The following is a 17,370-nucleotide window of genomic DNA, read 5'->3' as shown; positions in this document are numbered from 1 at the left end:
GAGCTAGCAGCATGGCTGGACTTCCCATGCCACTTTCCAGGTTCTGGGCTCTGCCCAGCCTCTCCTATCCACAGACCACTCTTTCCAGGGTCGGAGGTCATTATTAGACTTTTAGTGTATTTACAAGCGTCCACGGCTCCAACTGGAGACCCCATTGTTCTGTGCTTGCCCCTACCTTAGACAGTTCAGCTCTGTTCGTCCAGGCAGGGAGCAAAGGGAGGCCGAGTTTCCATTAGTGTGAGATAATTGATAAAAAAAAAATTATTGCTTACCTACTGTGAGAAAGGCCCAGGGACCAACCAGGGAGGCCCCAAGAAGCCTTGCTTGGGCCCTGTGCATCCCAAGTGGGAATGAGATATAGCGTCCCTTTCCTCTACAATCACATGTTCTGACGTTTGGCACCCCCAGCCTGCAGGGAGCAGACAGATGGCACATATGCTGCCATGAACAAGTGGCTGACTCGGGGGCAGTCCTCGCTAACTGAGAAAAGCTATGTACACCAACTGGGTAGCACCAAGGAAGCGGCTGCCAGCTCAAGCCTGCCCCTTCAAGGCCCTTCCCTCCTTTTCATCCAAGGAAGAGGCCCACAGGGCAGCAGCGGGGCATCTTGCCAGGACTGTCCTTTACGTCCCTCCCTTGAGGCGGGGGTGGGGCCTCATCGCAGGAGGCGGGGCGCGGACGAGGAGGCGGGGCTTCCCAGCGCCTCTAGGATGTTCTCGGCGCAGCCAGCCAGGTCCATGTCGTCGCGAAGCACGCTGACCAGTACGTCCAGCGTGGCCTCGTGGCGTGGCGTGCGCTGCAGCCAGGCTTCCAGCATGCTGTACTGAGTCTCGCGCCGGAAGCGCCCGTTCTGCAGCTCCAGCCGCTCGATCTCGTGATCTCTCAGCCCCAGGAACCGCATGAACTCCTTCCAGCGCGACGGAGGCACCTCGTCCACCACCGTGTAAAGCGTCACGGGGTCTGCAGCTGGGGACAAGGACCGTGCGCTTCCAGCGGCAGCCCTGCCGTCTCGGCCTCCGCCCTGCCGGACTCCTTCCAGGAGTGATGCCCCCGCCGCCGCCGGGAACCCAAACTCACTGTCTGGTCGCTGCGGGTGGGCGCAGTCTTTCCCCTTCTGAACAGGGGTGGGGACTGGCCCGGAGCGGGCAGATGGGTAGAGGAGAGGGTCAGCACCCTGGTTTGAGACCACCTCCCTTGTCCCTTCAGGTGACAAGTCCCTGAAGTTCAGCCAGTTACTAGGGTCGTAGGTGGGGCTGGAGGCGATGGGGGTATTGGAAACCCGGCTGAAGCCGGGGGTGGGGCTGAAGCCGGGGGTGGGGCTGAAGCCGGGGGTGGGGCTGAAGGCTGGGGCAGGGGCTAGAGTGAGAGGCCTAGTAACAATTCCTTGGACCTCCGTCTGAAAGAGAGAAGGCATCGCATTAGTGGGGGAAGAAAAAGAACCCCTTCCGGCTCTTTATTCTTTGTGGGGGTGGGGGAACTAAGGGAGCCCACCACCCCCAGTCCAAGTAATTTGGGTATCAGGAATTGGGAAGGAATAGTCAGGAAGTTGAAATACTTTTCCCTCTCACCTCTTTGACAGGCGCCGAATCCCCACAAACTGAGAAAAAAAGAAAGAAAGCATCATGAATTTCACTTCCCTTTCAACCCCGGCGCGCTGGCCTTGGGGACTTGTGGTGTCATGCCTCAGGGTCGATGTGGCCCCAGGGACAAGAGAATTACTGATATAGTATGGCGTCCCTCCCTCCATCCAGGACCGTTAGCTTTGAGCAAAGGGGCCACGCCTCGTGTCTGCGCCCCTTGCCTGCACGCCCCGCTCGCTCCCGCAGCTCCACCCACACCTTTACCCGCACAGCCCACACTCACTGATGGAGTAGACCTTGGGCTTCCAGCGGGGATAGCGGCAGAGTAAACTGATGAAGATGAAGGATAAAAGGCAAAGCCCAAGGAAGATGACCAGGGGCAGCAGCACTGCGGTACCTGCAGACAAAGTGGAAGATGCTCAGGGAGAGGCAGCGGCAGAGACTGGGGAGGGGAGGGGGAGGAGCTAGGGGGCCAGCCCGCCAGCCCGTGAGCATGCGCACCAGGCCATTCCGCCTCACCTGAGTCCTGGGTGTTGGAGTCAGGTTTAAGTGAAGATAGGGGGCACAGCTTCAAACACTCGTGATTTTTCTTGCATCTGAGCGAAGAGACAATACTGGTGAGCAGAAAGGCTGCCGGAGCTCTTGGCCCTGAGATTGCTTTTGCTATCTCTTAGTACAGTGGGACTTAACCTGCCTTGGGAACTGATGCGGAAGAATGGACGAGCTCCTCATACAACCATTTCATTTTCCAAGTTAAAGGAGTGCTAGGGTATGCATGTAGCCCCAGCACTTGGGCGGTAGGGGCAAGAAGGACGGTTCAAGGTCACTCTTAGCTACATTGCAAGGTCAGGGTCAGCCTGGGCAACAGGAGACCCCGTCAAGAACGAGAATCGAGAGAGGACAGCGGGGTTGGGGAGAGAACCGGCAATAGGCTGTGTTGATAAGTTTAAAGTAGTCAGTCCTGCATGGCAGCTCACAACCATCTGTAACTCGAGTTCCAGTGGATCTGATGCCCTCTTCTGGCCTCTGAGGGTACCAGGCGTTCACATGGTGCACAGACATACGTGCTGGCAAGACACTCATAGACATAAAATGAAAATAAATAATATTTTTACAAAGTATTTTTAAGTGCCAGGCATGGTGGCACATTCCAGCACTCAGGAGGCTAAGGCAGGCAGATCTCTGTGAGTTCAAGGCCAGCCTGGTCTACATAGTGAGTCTTAGGACAGCCAGAGCTGCCCAGTGAAACCCTGAATCAAAAACAAAACAAAAGAACTTTGTAAATAATAAAATAAAATGGTTGATAGGGCTGAGGTTATTGTGTCTCCATTGTAGAGCACTTGAATATCATTCAAGAGCCTGGATTCCACAACCAATCAATATTTTTAAAATACAAAAAAAAAAAAAAAAAAAAAAAAAAGCCAGGCAGTGATGGCACATGCCTTTAATTCCAGCACTCAGGAGGCAGAGCCAACCAGGGCTACAGAGTTCAAGGCCAGCCTGGGCTACAGGGTGAGATCCACAGGACAGGCACCAAAACACCACAGAGAAACCCTGTCTCGAAAATAAGTAAATAAATAAATAAATTTTAAGAGGCAGTTATGGTCAGAATATAAAATCCATTCCAGTCATCGACTAGTACCACGGCACAAACAAGCGGTTTCACTTTCACAGCCAGTGTCTCAAGAGATGGTGCCACCTCTTAGCTCTTGGGACTAAGGGTCAAGTACTGATCCCTGGCATGGTGTGGGCTTGATAGGTGGCATCTGTCAGTGAACTCTCATTGTGTTTGCTGGTGAAATTGTAGCACAGAGAGGCCTCCGTTTTGGATCTGGAACATCCCGCCAGGTCCATGTGTTGAAGGCTCCGTCTCCAGCGTATTGGGACGTGGGGCCTAGTAAAAGTCAGGTCGCTGGGGTCTTGCCTCTGACCCCACCCCACATCCTCCTGCCTCTCAGTTGCTACGAGATGAGCAGCTTTGCTCCACAGTGTGCTCATCACGATGCTCTGCCTCAGCCCAGGCTCAAGAGCCACAATGCCGAACACGGTTTGTGAGCTGAATGAATGAAGCCGTGATAAAATAGACCTTCCTGAGCTCTAAGCTGATTAAGCCACAGGCCCAGAAAGATGACTCATACAAGAAGCTGAAGGTCTTATCTCTGATGACACCACAGCTTACAGCGCTTGACTTTGGAGATGACAGGTCACACAGGCATGGGTGGGTTTAGAACGTCTGTCTCTGGGGCAGCCCGAGAGCCCTCCACTGAGAGCTGTCACGGGGAGGAGGGGGGGAGTGTGAGAAAACCACACTGGGGAACGGAGCAGAGGAATGTGAGATTGTGAGTTCTCAGCAGAAATCTGAAGATAGGGAAAGGCTTTTTTGTCTACCTCACGAGGTCAGGGTGAAAACACATGGGATTGGGTATACGAGCTCTTTTGAGATGAAACTGAGTGGAAAAAAATAGAAAGTAAATAGCTTTGGCTCAGACAGTTTCATAGGTTGCTGGTCTAGCTTTTTGTTTTGGGGTTTTTTGATCCTGGGATCCAACTCAGAGCCTCAAATATGCTAGGCCAGTTCTCTACCACTGAACCACACTTCCACCCACCCCACCTCCTTACTCTAAAGGTTAAGAAACGTAAGGTGTGGAGATGTACTAACTTGCCAAGGTTGCACAGCCAGGAAATGGGTGGGCTGGGACTTAACCCCAGCTCAGTTCAACTATGAGAGTCTCAGAGTTACTTCTCTGGAAGCAAAGGTGTAAGAACAGTGGAGTCATAGGAATGAGGAAGTCTGCCAAGGAGACTGGGAAGGAATCACCACAGGGGTGTGCCCTATGCAAACCCAAGGTGTCGTCAATAGTAAGACACACCAAATAGTGCAGGAAAGAGCATGGTGGTGCTCACGTCCAACTGCGCAGCACCGGCGAGGCGTGCACGCTAGGGCGCATGTGTGGCGTCAGAGGGCGCGACTCTGGAACTGATGTGCTCTCCTTTCGCAGGGGTTCCAGGGATTGAACTCAGGCTGTCAGACTTTGGCTGCAAGTGCTTCACCCGCGAAGCCACCTTGCCTACCCCCTAACGTACTGGAGAAAGAGAAAGGACTATCTGATGTCTTGATGTAGTTAGTGCCTTTCTCTCATCCAGTTGTAGGATGCCTCCTTTAATCCAGCTACAGCTGCTCATCCATCCCAGCTCCCCACCTGCTTGGCAGATAGATACTCACTGACTGCAAGGGACACATTGATTTCCATGTCGGTAGAATCCTAAGTGGCAGCTACACACGGTGTCCTGCTTCTCCTTACCTGAGAAAAGGGAGAAGGACTGAGGAGGTGTGCCTGCAATCCGGGCACCAGAGGGAGGAAGAAGGGCAGGGTGAAGGCACACATAGGAGCTCAGACCCACAGACCAGAGAACGAGGAAAAGATGCTGCCTCATGGGGAGGGGGGACAGAAGTGGAAACCTCTGCCTGAAAGGCAGGATACTCCTGAGGAGGGAGGGAGAGGGTCTGGACTTGGGTGAGTGGTACTCACAGGGGATAGTCACGGTGCCGTTGAAGCAGGAGCTGCAGTTATTGCACTGGAAGAGTTTTTCACCCAAGTAGTACTGGAATTGGTTCTTCCTACAGCCACACACCGTGTCCTTGTCTGCTCTGCAAGGAGAAATCTCCACCTGGAACATTTCTGCAGAGGAAAGGAAATGGTCAGGAGTCTCTCATCCCTTTTCCCACACAGATCCTGACTCCCCCTCTTCACCATGTGTGCCTCGATCTTCTCTGTAACATAAACACGCCTGTGCACACAGACCCTGGCTGGCATGTGCACGCACATGCCTCGATCTCTGTAACATAAAACACGCCTGTGCACACAGACCCTGGCTGGCGTGTGCACGCATGTGCCTCGATCTCTGTAACATAAACACTCCTCCTGTGCACACAGACCCTGGCTGGCGTGCGCACGCATGCTCCCACCATATCCACGAGCAGATTCAACTCCTAACCCCTTGCAAACATCCATGTGCACACAAGCGTGTTCCCAAGCCTTCTCAGACGTGCTCCCTCTTGAGCCCTTGCCCACTCCCAAGGCTTGCCTTCCCGACATGTCTTGCAGCTGAGGCACTGTCTGATGTGGTTCTCGGAAGCAGTAAAGGTGCCATTGTCACACTTCTTGCAGACCGGTTCTTTCCCTGACTCTGGACAGTCACTCACCAAGTAGGTTCCTGTGAGTGGGGTCAGGATTAGGCTGCAGTGGAGAGCTGAGGGACAAAACCCAAGCCCAGGGGAGGCAGCCAAGGAAGGGACTCCCAGCGACCGAGGTTCCGGAACGTGAGAAGGAAGCAGAGGAAGACTGCTCCCACCCCCTTACCTTTGTGGCACTTGTAACAACAGATGGAATTGTTCAGAGGGTGGGCATACTTTCCATGGGGACACGAACTGTCCCTCTTCTCCCTCTCCCCAAGGGAAGGGACCAGTCCAGTGACCCCTGAGGGGTATATCCCCACCAGCAGAGCCAGGAGCACCTGGGAGAAGAATCAGAAGGTGGAAATGCCGTCAGGGTGGGGCCATAGAGGCAGCAGATTGACGGCCCTCCCCGCACAGTTCCCATCCCCCCTGAGGAACATTCTCCTTCAAACTGTGTCCACTGTGCAGTCCAGGATTTTCGTTTGTTTCCAGAACCCTGGGCAACTAGGTCTCAGCCCCCTCCTCACTGACTGTATTTTACTCCGGTCAGCTCTCTGAAGCAGCTCCCAATGCTAATCACAGGCAAGCTGTCAGGGAAATGTTTAGCTGTTGGTATTGTTTGCAGGGCGAGAGGTGGAACTCGGGGTCTCACACAGAACCTCAGAGATAACCCCTGCCCCACCAGGGAATATCTTCACCCAGAGCTAGCAGGCCGCTTCAGCTGTAGCCTGTCTGTCTTCCAGCAGACAGTCCTAAAGGTCATTTGGCATTTCTATATCTGGGTGCGGGTGTCACGGTGTGCCCATCTGTGGACGCTTCAGAGGTGAGCCATCAGGATTTGCAACCCTTTCTGGATTTCATTGCACTAACACAAAGTGCTGTGGGGGTGGGGGGAACCAAGTTGTCGGGAGGGCTGCCCTGGAGATGCTTCAGGAAAGTGCCTGCTGTGCAAGCAGGAGGAGCTGAGATCAAGCCCCGTCACCCACACAAAGCCAGGCACAGTCGAATGGGCTTGTAACCCCAGTGATGGAGAGGACGCAAGCAGAGCCCCTTAACTCTCTGGGCAGTCTAGCCTAGCTGAGTCAGTGAGCCCCGGTCCCAGTGAGAGAGCCTGTCTCAAAACACAAGGTGAATGGTATCTGAGGAAAACACCTGAAGTTGACCTCTGACCTTCATGCACACAGACACACCGGGATGTGAACCCACACCTGTAGGCACACATACACAAAATCAGACGGGGACACAGGTGGATGATGTTCTTGCAAGCACCATTCCTGGGAGTGGGCGGGAACAAAAGGAAGGGCTCGGTGCATGATCACGGGCATGCATGTGTGGGCATGTCCCTGGGGGAGGGGGAGGGAGCGGGGAGAGGGGCGGCAGCTGCGGATGAAGCCAAGAACCTCACACATGCCCTGAGCCACACACTCAGTCACGAATTCTAGATATTTGTTTCAAATCTTGCTCAGCAGCCTGCCCTGGCAGCCCATGCCTCCCACAGCTAAACTTACACTGCAGCTCGGGCTGGCAAGGACACATGGAGAGGGAAGGCAGGCGAGAAGGTGTAGGGATGAGCAAAGACAAGTGGGTCGTGGACTAGAGTCGGCCAGAGGCTAGTCATCTGACTCGAGAAGACCAGCTAACCAGGAGCTGGGGATCTGCCAGGAGTTCCAAAGCCCGTGGGCAAGCAGGGCGTTCTAGACGGCGGGTTTAATAACCGTGGCAAAGCTCCCCGCAGCTAAAGTTTCCCTGTACGTAAAGAACTTCAGCGTGGAGACAGCAAAGCCAGAAAGAAGTCATCTCAGCTTCAGTTCAGACCTTGCTCTTTGATCTCTCCCAACTTGGGTTCCCCTCAGCCTTCATGCTTTCTTCCTTCCCACCCCACCCCCTGCTACGAGCCACTTCATGCAAAGGGAGAGGATGTCATCCAGACGTGTCGCAGACGCAGGAGCAAAGGACCAATCGGATCACATTCAGGACAGGAGCGCTGGCCACCCGTAACTGTCTAGACTCACAGCTGTCTTCAAGGCCCTGCAGCCTCCACGGCTCTTTTGGAAGGAGGTGCAACCTGGCAGCTGCTGTTACTCCAAGTGCTACTGCAGCAGCTGCAGCTGCAGCTGCACGGGTCAGGAAGCCTGGGCCTCAGCCAGAGATTGACCCAAGAAGCCACACACAGCACATCAGGCAATCTCTCAGGCAGGGGTGCACCCCCACACAGAGTGCAGAGGCTTCCAGAGTGACAGGAAGGATTAGTTAGGATAAGAACTTCCCAATCATGAAAGTGTGGTTCCTTTCCCCGAAGAAGAAATGTTTGGAGCACCTAAGGTCAATGGCACCTCCAGTCCCAGCAGAGGACTCGAAGCAAAGCCAACAGGCCAAGGTAGTGTCAGGAAGAGGTAGAGGTGGGTTCAGGCCAAGAACAGCCTTGGAGGGACATCTCCGCCAGTGAGGACCGGTGAGCCTCCAGAGAAGGAGCCCGGCTTCTCTGGTCATGTGTCCCTCCCTCCCTTTCCAGAACTCTGGGGGTTAAGACAAATCCGGGAAAGGGATATCTGTTCCCAGCAGCTCCGCCCCAGTGACTCAGGCCAGGGAGGGAGGGGGACCCAGGACAGTGGACAGGGAACTGCAGCTTCCCCAGCTCTTCAAGGGCTGTGAGTCAGCAGAAAGAAAAGCCCAGCTGGCAAGAAGAACCCCCCCCCCTTCACGGTGAGCAGTCTGGTCCCCACCCCCACTCAGGGCTCCTTATCCTTTTTCCCTTAAAAAGAGCCAGGGGACGGACCCCTGTCCCACTGGGCCCACAGATTTCGGGGAAATGCTTCCTTTTTTCCATTTCATCCCAAAGGGAAGTCTTCCTGACCCCTGGCTTCCCCCACCAGGTCAGTAGGCTCCTCCCAGAGGACGGGCCCTCTCCTCCCCTTCCCTCCCCTCCCCTGACATCCTTCCTTTAGATTGGGACCTGCCCTGATCGCTAGTCAAAAATTAAACAAGTCTTCAGTAGATAAACCCTGTCCCAGGATCCCTGCTCCCTGGCTCCCCGGGCTTTCCTGCCAGCCCCCTGACACTCCCCAGTCAGTGCCAGCAAGAAACAAAACCAGGCCGCCCTCCGACCCCCCTCGTCCACCAGGGTCCCACAGCCTGCCTGCTTCTGGCCAGTTGCATTGGGTTTGGGGGCTCCGGAGACCATCCTGAAGAAACAGGGCCAGCTCTAAGGCTTCATAACCTAGAAGGCCTCTTACGGCCAGAAGAGATGGAGAGAGTCTGGCCTTAATCCCAGCACTGAGAGGCCAGCCTGGTCTACAGAGCAACAGAGTTCCAGGACAGCCAGGGCTGCACAGAGAAACCCCCGTCTCAAAGAACAAAAACAAACAAACAAGAGAGACGGAAGGGCGCAGGACCAATACTGTGTCCCACATGCTCCAGGGAATCCAGGGCCCTGGTTCTCTGAGTAGACACCACATGTAAGCACCCAGCAGCCCTCCTCGCGGTTGCATTGTGAGGCAAACCTCAGTGTCGGGGAGCCAAGTCCAAAGTCCTGACCTAAACCCGAAGGCCTTTGCCCGGAGCAGAGAAGGGGCAGGAAGCTGAGGGTGCCTGTAGAAAAAAGGATGCTTGAGACAGTGGTACAGTGTCTCTCTAACTACTCCTCAGCTTCCGCCTGGGAGGCTTTAAGGTGTGACTTCCTGTGCTGGGGCTGCACATAGGGCAGAAAAGCCGAGGTGGACCCTGTGGTCGATCTTTGACCCAGCCACCTTTTGGGGACCCACTCGCTAGGCCCGTCCCCCGCATTCACGTGTTCATTACGTTAAAATGTGTTTGTTCCATATAATGTCAAGACCTGTGGGGTGAAGACCTCATTGGCGTGGCCTCCTCTGAGAGCTGTCAAAATTCTACCTCCCACCCACCCACCAAGCCCCCACTAATGATTCATGTTTCCCCACCCAAGCTCTTTGGATACCCAGTCACCTGTCGGTGTTGAATATCATGAACTGCCCATATCTACTCTGGGCTCTTATCAGAAGCTGGTTACTTCAAATGAAGAGATATGATCTCCCCAAACAGACCACAAAGCCTCTGAGCTAAGAGATCAGACAATGTCTTGGTCTCATCACCCAGATCCGGGCCTGCAGAACTAGAGGGACAGACTGGGGTGCCTTCCATCCCAGACAGAGCCAGCAATACCTTCAAGGACACACTTGTCTCCGAGAGACGTTTTCGAAACGGTCCACTCACTTCCACACACACGCATTTGTGCACAGGTCCTTTGGTGCACGATTCTGCCATGTGCTCCTCTCTTTCTGCGCCCAGCTGACGCGTCAGTGCAGCTGGAAGCAGCCAGAAGAAAAGCCGAGAACTGCTGCTCCAGTCAGTTCAGCCATACTTCCACTTGGCCAGTCACTGACCTCCTTAACCTGCCCCCTATCTCCCCCACCCACCCCTACCCCCACCCCCACCGACAGAACTCACCAGTCTCCTTGCCTAGACCCATGTCACACCACCAACTTCTAGGTTCCAACGCTGAAAACTGCCAAAGCCCTCGCGGTCACCCAGGCCTTTCTCCTGTAATCCCCCCACCCCTCGGCGTCCTCTGGTTGCCCCACACCTGGACTATTGAGACGGCCACTGCCTTCCTTCTGTCTGCTCCACAGCGGGGTCTCAGGGTCTCACTATGTTGCCTTCCAGCTCAGTGATGCATCTACCTCAAACCTCTGCTGGGCTGAAGCTACCTGCAGACTTTCTTATTCGCATTCAAGCTCCAACTTGTACCACTGGGGTGTGGATCTCCCTCTGCACCTGCAGGGCCTGGCTTCCAACATGATTTCCATGGATAAATCTTTCCCTGGGCACACGTGTCAGAGATAAAAACCCACTGCTATTTGGGAACTGAACCCGGGTCCCTCTGGAAGAACAATCCGTGCCCTTAACCTCTGAGCCATCTCTCCAGCCCCCTCACTGCTGTTTGGAACACAGTCTGGACGGAATGGATGCTTAGAGATTAGCTAAGGAAGCGAGGGGCGGGGGAGGGAGGAAGCAGGCCTCCACCTGGGTCCTTATGCACGATTTTTTTTTTCTTTTTGGTTATGTTTTAATGCCATGGTCTCCTGTAGTCCAGGCTGGCCTCAAGCTCTCTATGTAACCAAAACTGGCCTTGAACTGATCTCCCACCTCCCATTCTAAGATGTCAGGTGTGCGCCATCATGACTGGCTCAGGGTTCTTCTTCACACACTCCCGAGTGCCCAGTGTCACGTTCCCCACCTTGGCTACTCCACCCCCAGCTGAGGCGCTCAGCTCCTGTAATGACCACCTTCAACATAAAATCCCATCTCTCCATTCCCCGAAGCCAGGCTCCCAACTCCTCTACACCCCCCCCACCCCACCCCCCCGGCTTCAGATGCCAGCTCCAAGTCTTTTTCCTATGCAGCGCTCCCTCCCTGGTCCCATCTGACCAATCTCTTGCTCCTGAATTGATTCGGCCATCAGGCAAGTGTCAAGGCCTCCATTCCAGGATCCTCATGGGTGCTGGAGATGCCAGGATGGGTGGGACTCAGCTCACGCTCTCAAGAGCTCTCCGTGAGCCAAAGATCTACGCAGGCAAGCTCAGCCCAGCAGACCAGCAAAGGCCATTAAGCAAGAAAAGACAGTTGGCCCGGGGCCCAACCCCCTCCCCCAGTTCCGCCTCCAGGACACTACTTCACAAGGCCTTGGCGGATCTTTTCCTCCAGCCTGTTCTAAAGTCATTTTGACTCCTATGGTTGAACTCTTGAGAGTAACAAGGTCGCGTTGACCTTGTCACAGCCTGCCATATGCATTGCCCCCTCATGACCCCAGCCCCTCCTCATCACCCAGACACCTCATAGGCGCTGTGCTCGTACTGAGGAGGCAGTGGACAGCCCTGTGTAGACCTCACCTGCCTTCTGGCGCCCCTTGTCTTCGGGCTCTGCTTCTGTTTATAGGGCCCCATCCCTACCTGGGCCTCCACAGCTGGACCCGGATCTCTCCTCTACCTGGCTAGGCTGTTTTCACTTTCTCAGGCCCTGGCAGCCATTGAGTAGTGACTACTAACGCTGCTAGTGAAGAGAAAAGGGACCCTGAGCACTCACTAAGTCCTTTCTACTTGTTGAGTGCTATTCCCCTTCAGGACTATCAACTTGACCCCAGGGACTCCATTCACCGCTAATCCTAGCAGCTGAAAAAGGGCCTAACATGGAGTGAGAGGTTAACACATTGAAGAGTTAACATGCATCCATCTAGTCAACCTTAACATACCGAGGATGAGGTAGTGATCATTATGGCCATTTTGGAAACAGAGAAACAAAGGCTGGGGGAGTCACATCACATGACCGAGTTCATGCAGGTCAGGGTGCTGAACTGAGCCTTAAATCCCGGCCGGTGATCCAGCCCCAGAGAGAACAGAGAGAAGTGGATGGGGCAGCTGGTTGATGGGTGCAGACCCAGAAGGTGCAGTCTTGACAAGGGTCATGAGCTGAGACTGGGAGACAGGAGGCGGGGATGAGAAGACGTGAGACCACGCAGACTGGAGGAGTCCAGGGTCCTGGAAACACTGGTTTCGACTGGAACCGAGGGAAGAGGGAAGGGACTGGACAGGAAGGAGCTCCATGGGGAGGCTCTGGAGACTGCCAGGAAAGGAAGAGTGGAGAAAGAATAGGCATGGTGAAGGAGGCGGGGCTCAGAGACACCGTCCAGGTAGGACAGACAGCCAGGGAGCCCCAGCTCTGAGGATCTCCACAGAACAATAATAAGCACGTAGACAGAAATCAAGGAAACTCGAAAAACGAGGCCCAAGTCAGAGAAAAGGACATTTTTCCAGTGACGAAAACAAACTGCCACCAACTTCCCCAATCTGAACTGTGGAATTAGAAACCATGAGATTGTCTTTTAGGTCTGTGGGGAGGAGGCTGGAGGACACACTGCCTAGATAAAGGAGGTGTTAGCTACCTAGGGAGGACTAGGTCAATGGAGACCTCTTGTCTGGAAGCAGACCTGGGCGCAGAAAGGCAAAGGCTGTCTCAGGGAAGAAGTCTGGGCCGGCTGCCCAGCTTTATCCAGTTTCCTGGTTCACTCCCAAGCACGCGATCCCAAACTTGACCCCACCAACGGATCCCCCTCCCTCGACCCGGTCTTCCAACACCCTGACCCACGCTGTTCACTGCCGGAGAAACGGGGCTGCTCCGCCTAATTCCACTGGCCTCGCAGCTGCCCTCCCCCCCTACAGCCCAACACACCCCAGGACCAGCGAGCCACCCCGGCTGTCAGGGCCCGGCCTTGCGGGCTTGGCTGGTGGTAACTCTCTCCCTCTCCGATTTCTCTCGGATTTCCTTCGGCCTCTCCCGGGCAGCCCCGGGTGGGTGAGGCAGAGCAAACCTAAGCAAACTGAAGCGGAGAAGTCCTCCACCCCGCCAACCCCTACCCCCCGGTACATGCCCACTCCTGCCAGGCCTCGCCTCGCCAGCAACCCACCCTTCCCTCCGGTTCCCCCGTCTCACCAGTGACAGCAGCGGGCCAGGCACGGTGGGGAGACCCATGTCCGGCCGGCAGTGGCCTCTCACTCCCCCATTGGGGCTGGGGACAGTGTAGCAGTTGGCAACGCTGGTGAATGAAGTGAGCCGATCGGACCAGGTGGCCCGGGCAATGGCAACCGGGGCCTCGGGTTAGAGAAGCTGAACGTCGAGGGTAGATGCAGGTCAGGGTACGGTCCTCCGGGACGTCGAAGCCAAGCGGCCCGATCAGGAGCCAGAGTTCGGAAAACTCGGAGAAAATTAAAGCTGAGCGGAGAGAGGAGGTGGGAGGGGAGGGGAGAGTGGCGGGGGTGGTGTTGCAAGAGCGGGACCGGAAGAGCCTGGGGAGAGGCGAGGGAGGAGGGAACCAGGAGGAGAGAGGAGAGGGCCAAGGTTCTTTTAACGCTTTGTAGCCTGGGTCCCACAGCCTGGCGCCCCAAACCCACTTAAAATCAACTGGGAACACCTAGAGGTTGAGAGTTAAATTCACCGAATTCCAGTTCAGACTCTGCTTTTTAGGTGGCTGAGCTCAGACCCGTGGACTAAGCCCTCCAAGCCTGTTCTCAAATTCGCAGAATGAAGGCAGCTGTCTCCTGGGATGGTAGACAGGGGTTACTGAGGGAGGGCACTACCTGGTGCATGGTGAGCACTCTGTGTCCCTCAGCGGCGCTCCCTTCACCCCAGGGTTCCCTCTCATCTCACTGTCGGGGACCTTTACCCATCCAGCCCAAACCGGGGAAGAAAACCAAATCTAGTTTTCTACCCTGTGGTCCCTTCCAGATGGGTTCCCCAGCTGCCTACTATGGCTCTGCCACCAACAGTGTGTGTGTGTGTGTGTGTGTGTGTGTGTGTGTGTGACAGCCCCCCCCCCCAAGCCTTGGTGAGCTCCTCCGTTATTCAGTGAGTGAAAAATGCTTGCCCTCACGTAGGGAAGAGGTGGCATGAAGATTCAGTAGACGTGTCTGTAAAGATGCTTGTCTTAGTTGAAATAGGGTTTCATTTAGCCCAGGCTGGCCTCAAACTCATTAGCTGAGGCTGGCCTTGTATTTCTGATCCTCCCGCCTCCTACATGCTGGGATTACAGCACATAATCCCCACCACACCCAGCTCTAGATATTCGGATGCATCCATTGGGACTGACCCAGAGCTGGCTACCACATTCTGCAGCTAAGGAAAAAGCCACAGGACACTGCATGCTGGGAGGCAGAGCACAAAGAACTCGGATTCCTGGTTACTGGTATAAGGCCACACTGTCCCTCCTCCTTTGAGTGAGACCTCACCTTTTGACTGGCACCCCTTACTAGGGGTGGACACCTTCTGCTATCCCATTTATGGAGGTCTTCTCCCAGGTGGACCTGTCAGCACTGGGATTCTATTCACTCAAGTGCCTTGAGATTTAGTGACCTTCTTTACGTATGCCAGTTCAGTCTGAGGTCCTCCCGCAGCTGAGACTGTGGAACGTGCAAGGAGAATGCAGGAACGGGGGCCTAGGGCTTGGGGGCTTGAAACCAGAGCTCCTGGCCCTTCTCCCTGTGAGCCACGCCTGGCCTTCAGCCTCCAGCATGCCCACCCTGATGTCTCCCCTCTCTCTGCTGTAATCCCCAGGACAAAGCCCCTGAGGAGCAGCTGGAGGTGTCCCCACTGCTAGAGGCCCGCTTCCCTCTGTTCTGGTGGAAGCTCTTGGCACCCTGGCATCCATATTCCCAAAGAGTCTGGAATGTTCTAGTGGAAGCCCTACCTCTCTGCCCAGACCCAGCTCCTCCCCCCAGAGATGCTCAAGACCACTCGTATAGAGTATTTAAACTGCACCCCAGAAAACAGACACATTTTTTTTGGTTTCTCCCATCTCCTCTCTAGGGGCCCAGAGAATCACCCAGGAGTGTTTTACCCATTAAACCAGGGCTTTGTCTAATTCGGTCTGATTTGGCCTGATTTGGATTACTGCGTCGGCGGAGAGGCTTATCGGGGTGCAGAAATTTCACCCTCCATCAGACTAGCCAGTTTTCAATGTGAACGAGCTAGGATAAATTAATGGGAGGGGGCGCCTCAAGGTATAATTCAGTGGTGGAGTGCTTGCCTGGCACAAGCGAGGCCCTAAAGTACCACCAGCATACATGTTCATGTACACACACACACACACACACACACACACACACACTAAAACAGGCAAGAAACACACTGACACATCTCCAGGGCTGGTTTGGTGGTTAGATTCATATGGAATATTAGCAAGTGTTGCCACATGTTAAGTATCATACAATATCAATAATTTGTATTAATAATGCATAACAACTCCAAGGTCCCATGTTTAACATTACAAGGGATTTTTAATTGTCTGTGCAAACTGCCAAAGCCATTATTACTCAGAGCCTGGCACAAGCGGGGAATTTCCTTCATGGCTTAGGATACATGCTGCTTTTTCTCAGTACATTTGGAGTTTTGAGACAGTGCAGTGCTAAAATGCTCCCTCCAGGTCAGTTCCAGAGAAAAGGCTAAGAACCCGTGAACTTGAGGGTGAGAAAAGCCAGCTAGGTTTACGGAGGAGATAAGAATAAGAAAAAGACCACAAAGTCAGTGGCGTCAAACACCTATAATCCCAACACTCGGGAGGCAGAGGCAGAGACAGAGTCAGGCAGACCTCTGTGAGTTCGAGGCCAACCTGGTCTACAGAGCAAGTTCCAGGACAGCCAGAGCTGTTACATAGAGAAACCCTGTCTTGAAAAAAACAAACAAATAAGACTATGAGCACAGGAATGGAAAAAGTGATGGCTGGGGCTGGAGAGGCTACAGTTAAAAGCACTTGCTGCTCTCACAGAGGATCAGAGTTGGGTTCCCAGCACCTACACAGCAGCTTATAACTGTCAGTGACTCTAATTCCAAGGGATCAGATACCCTCTTCTGGCCTCAGGCATGCATGGGGTGCACAGACATACAAACAGGCAAAAAACAGCTACACGGGGCTGGAGAGATGGCTCAGAGGTTAAGAGTACCGACTGCTCTTCCAGAGGTCCTGGGTTCAATTCCCAGCAACCACATGGTGGCTCACAACCATCTGTAATGAGATCTGGTACCCTCTTCTGTATACATAATAAATAAATAAATCTTTAAAAAAAAAAAAACAGCTACACATAAGATAAAAATAGTAAATCTCCTCCCACCCCCATTTGGTTTTTCAAGACAGGGTTTCTCTGTGTAGCTTTGGAGTCTGTCCTGGGACTCACTCTGTAGACCAGGCTGGCCTCGAACTCACAGAGATCCTCCTGCTTCTGCCTCCCAAGTGCTGGGATTCAAAGGTGTGCACCACCACTGCCAGGCCAAAACCAGTAAATCTTTTTTTTTTTTTTTTTTTTTTTTTGGTTTTTCGAAACAGGGTTTCTCTGTGTAGCTTTGCGCCTTTCCTGGAGCTCACTTGGTAGCCCAGGCTGGCCTCGAACTCACAGAGATCCGCCTGCCTCTGCCTCCCGAGTGCTGGGATTAAAGGCGTGCGCCACCAACGCCCGGCTCCAGTAAATCTTAAAATTAAAAAAAAAAAAAAAATACAGAAAAGGAGCTGGAGAGATGGCTCAGTGTTTAAGAGAAATTGTTGTTCTGTAGAAGACCAGGGTTCAGTTCCCAGAACCCACAAAGTGGCTTATAACTACCCATAACTCCAGTTCCAGGGGATCTGGAGTCTTCTTCTGACCTCTGGGCACCAGGCATGCATGTGGTATTCATTCATACATTCAGGCAAAACACTCATACACATGAACTAAAAAAAGAAAGAAAGAAAAATACCCTACTTAAAAAAAAAAGAAAGGAAGGAAGGAAGGAAGGAAAATGTGATAGTGGGCAGAACAGGGGACCAGAGCTGGTAGGTAGGGAGGCAGACCAAAGGATGGAAGAGCCTCAGCTAACACCCCCACCCCACCCCCGAGGATACATGGCCTGCCTCACACATGCACGTGTACACTGATTCCAAAGGGCACTGGGCTCCAAGTCCCTGTGACGCGGGCCCTGGCCACAGTCCGTACCCCACCTTACAGACGGGCCAGATGAATCAGTGAGGAGGCCGGTTCCAGGCGGCTCTGTGAGAGCTCTAAGCACGCCACCTCTAAGGCTGAT

The 17,370-nt window shown here is 54.0% G+C and overlaps 1 protein-coding gene across 2 annotated transcripts; it reads right to left on the bottom strand.

Moving 5' to 3' along the window:
- Positions 1 to 97: 97 nt before the first annotated feature.
- Tnfrsf1a (TNF receptor superfamily member 1A) lies at positions 98 to 13,506 on the bottom strand. Of its 2 annotated transcripts, XM_006992102.4 has the most exons (10): positions 13,258 to 13,437; positions 5,942 to 6,095; positions 5,667 to 5,795; positions 5,111 to 5,260; positions 4,804 to 4,882; positions 2,100 to 2,176; positions 1,864 to 1,977; positions 1,569 to 1,597; positions 1,078 to 1,396; positions 98 to 966 (listed from the first exon to the last, which is right to left on the bottom strand). In XM_006992102.4, exons 1-10 carry the CDS (start codon positions 13,294 to 13,296, stop codon positions 656 to 658), a joined length of 1,401 nt encoding a protein of 466 aa, XP_006992164.3. In that variant the 5' UTR covers positions 13,297 to 13,437; the 3' UTR covers positions 98 to 655. The 2 variants fall into 2 exon arrangements, with proteins under 2 accessions (XP_006992164.3, XP_076424125.1); XM_076568010.1 differs by having other exon boundaries at positions 98 to 1,396; positions 13,258 to 13,506.
- Between the last annotated feature and the right edge of the window lie 3,864 nt (positions 13,507 to 17,370).

Source organism: Peromyscus maniculatus, chromosome 3 (genome assembly GCF_049852395.1).
Source record: "Peromyscus maniculatus bairdii isolate BWxNUB_F1_BW_parent chromosome 3, HU_Pman_BW_mat_3.1, whole genome shotgun sequence".
NCBI lineage: Eukaryota > Metazoa > Chordata > Mammalia > Rodentia > Cricetidae > Peromyscus > Peromyscus maniculatus.
This window is presented reverse-complemented; position numbering and strand designations above follow the sequence as displayed.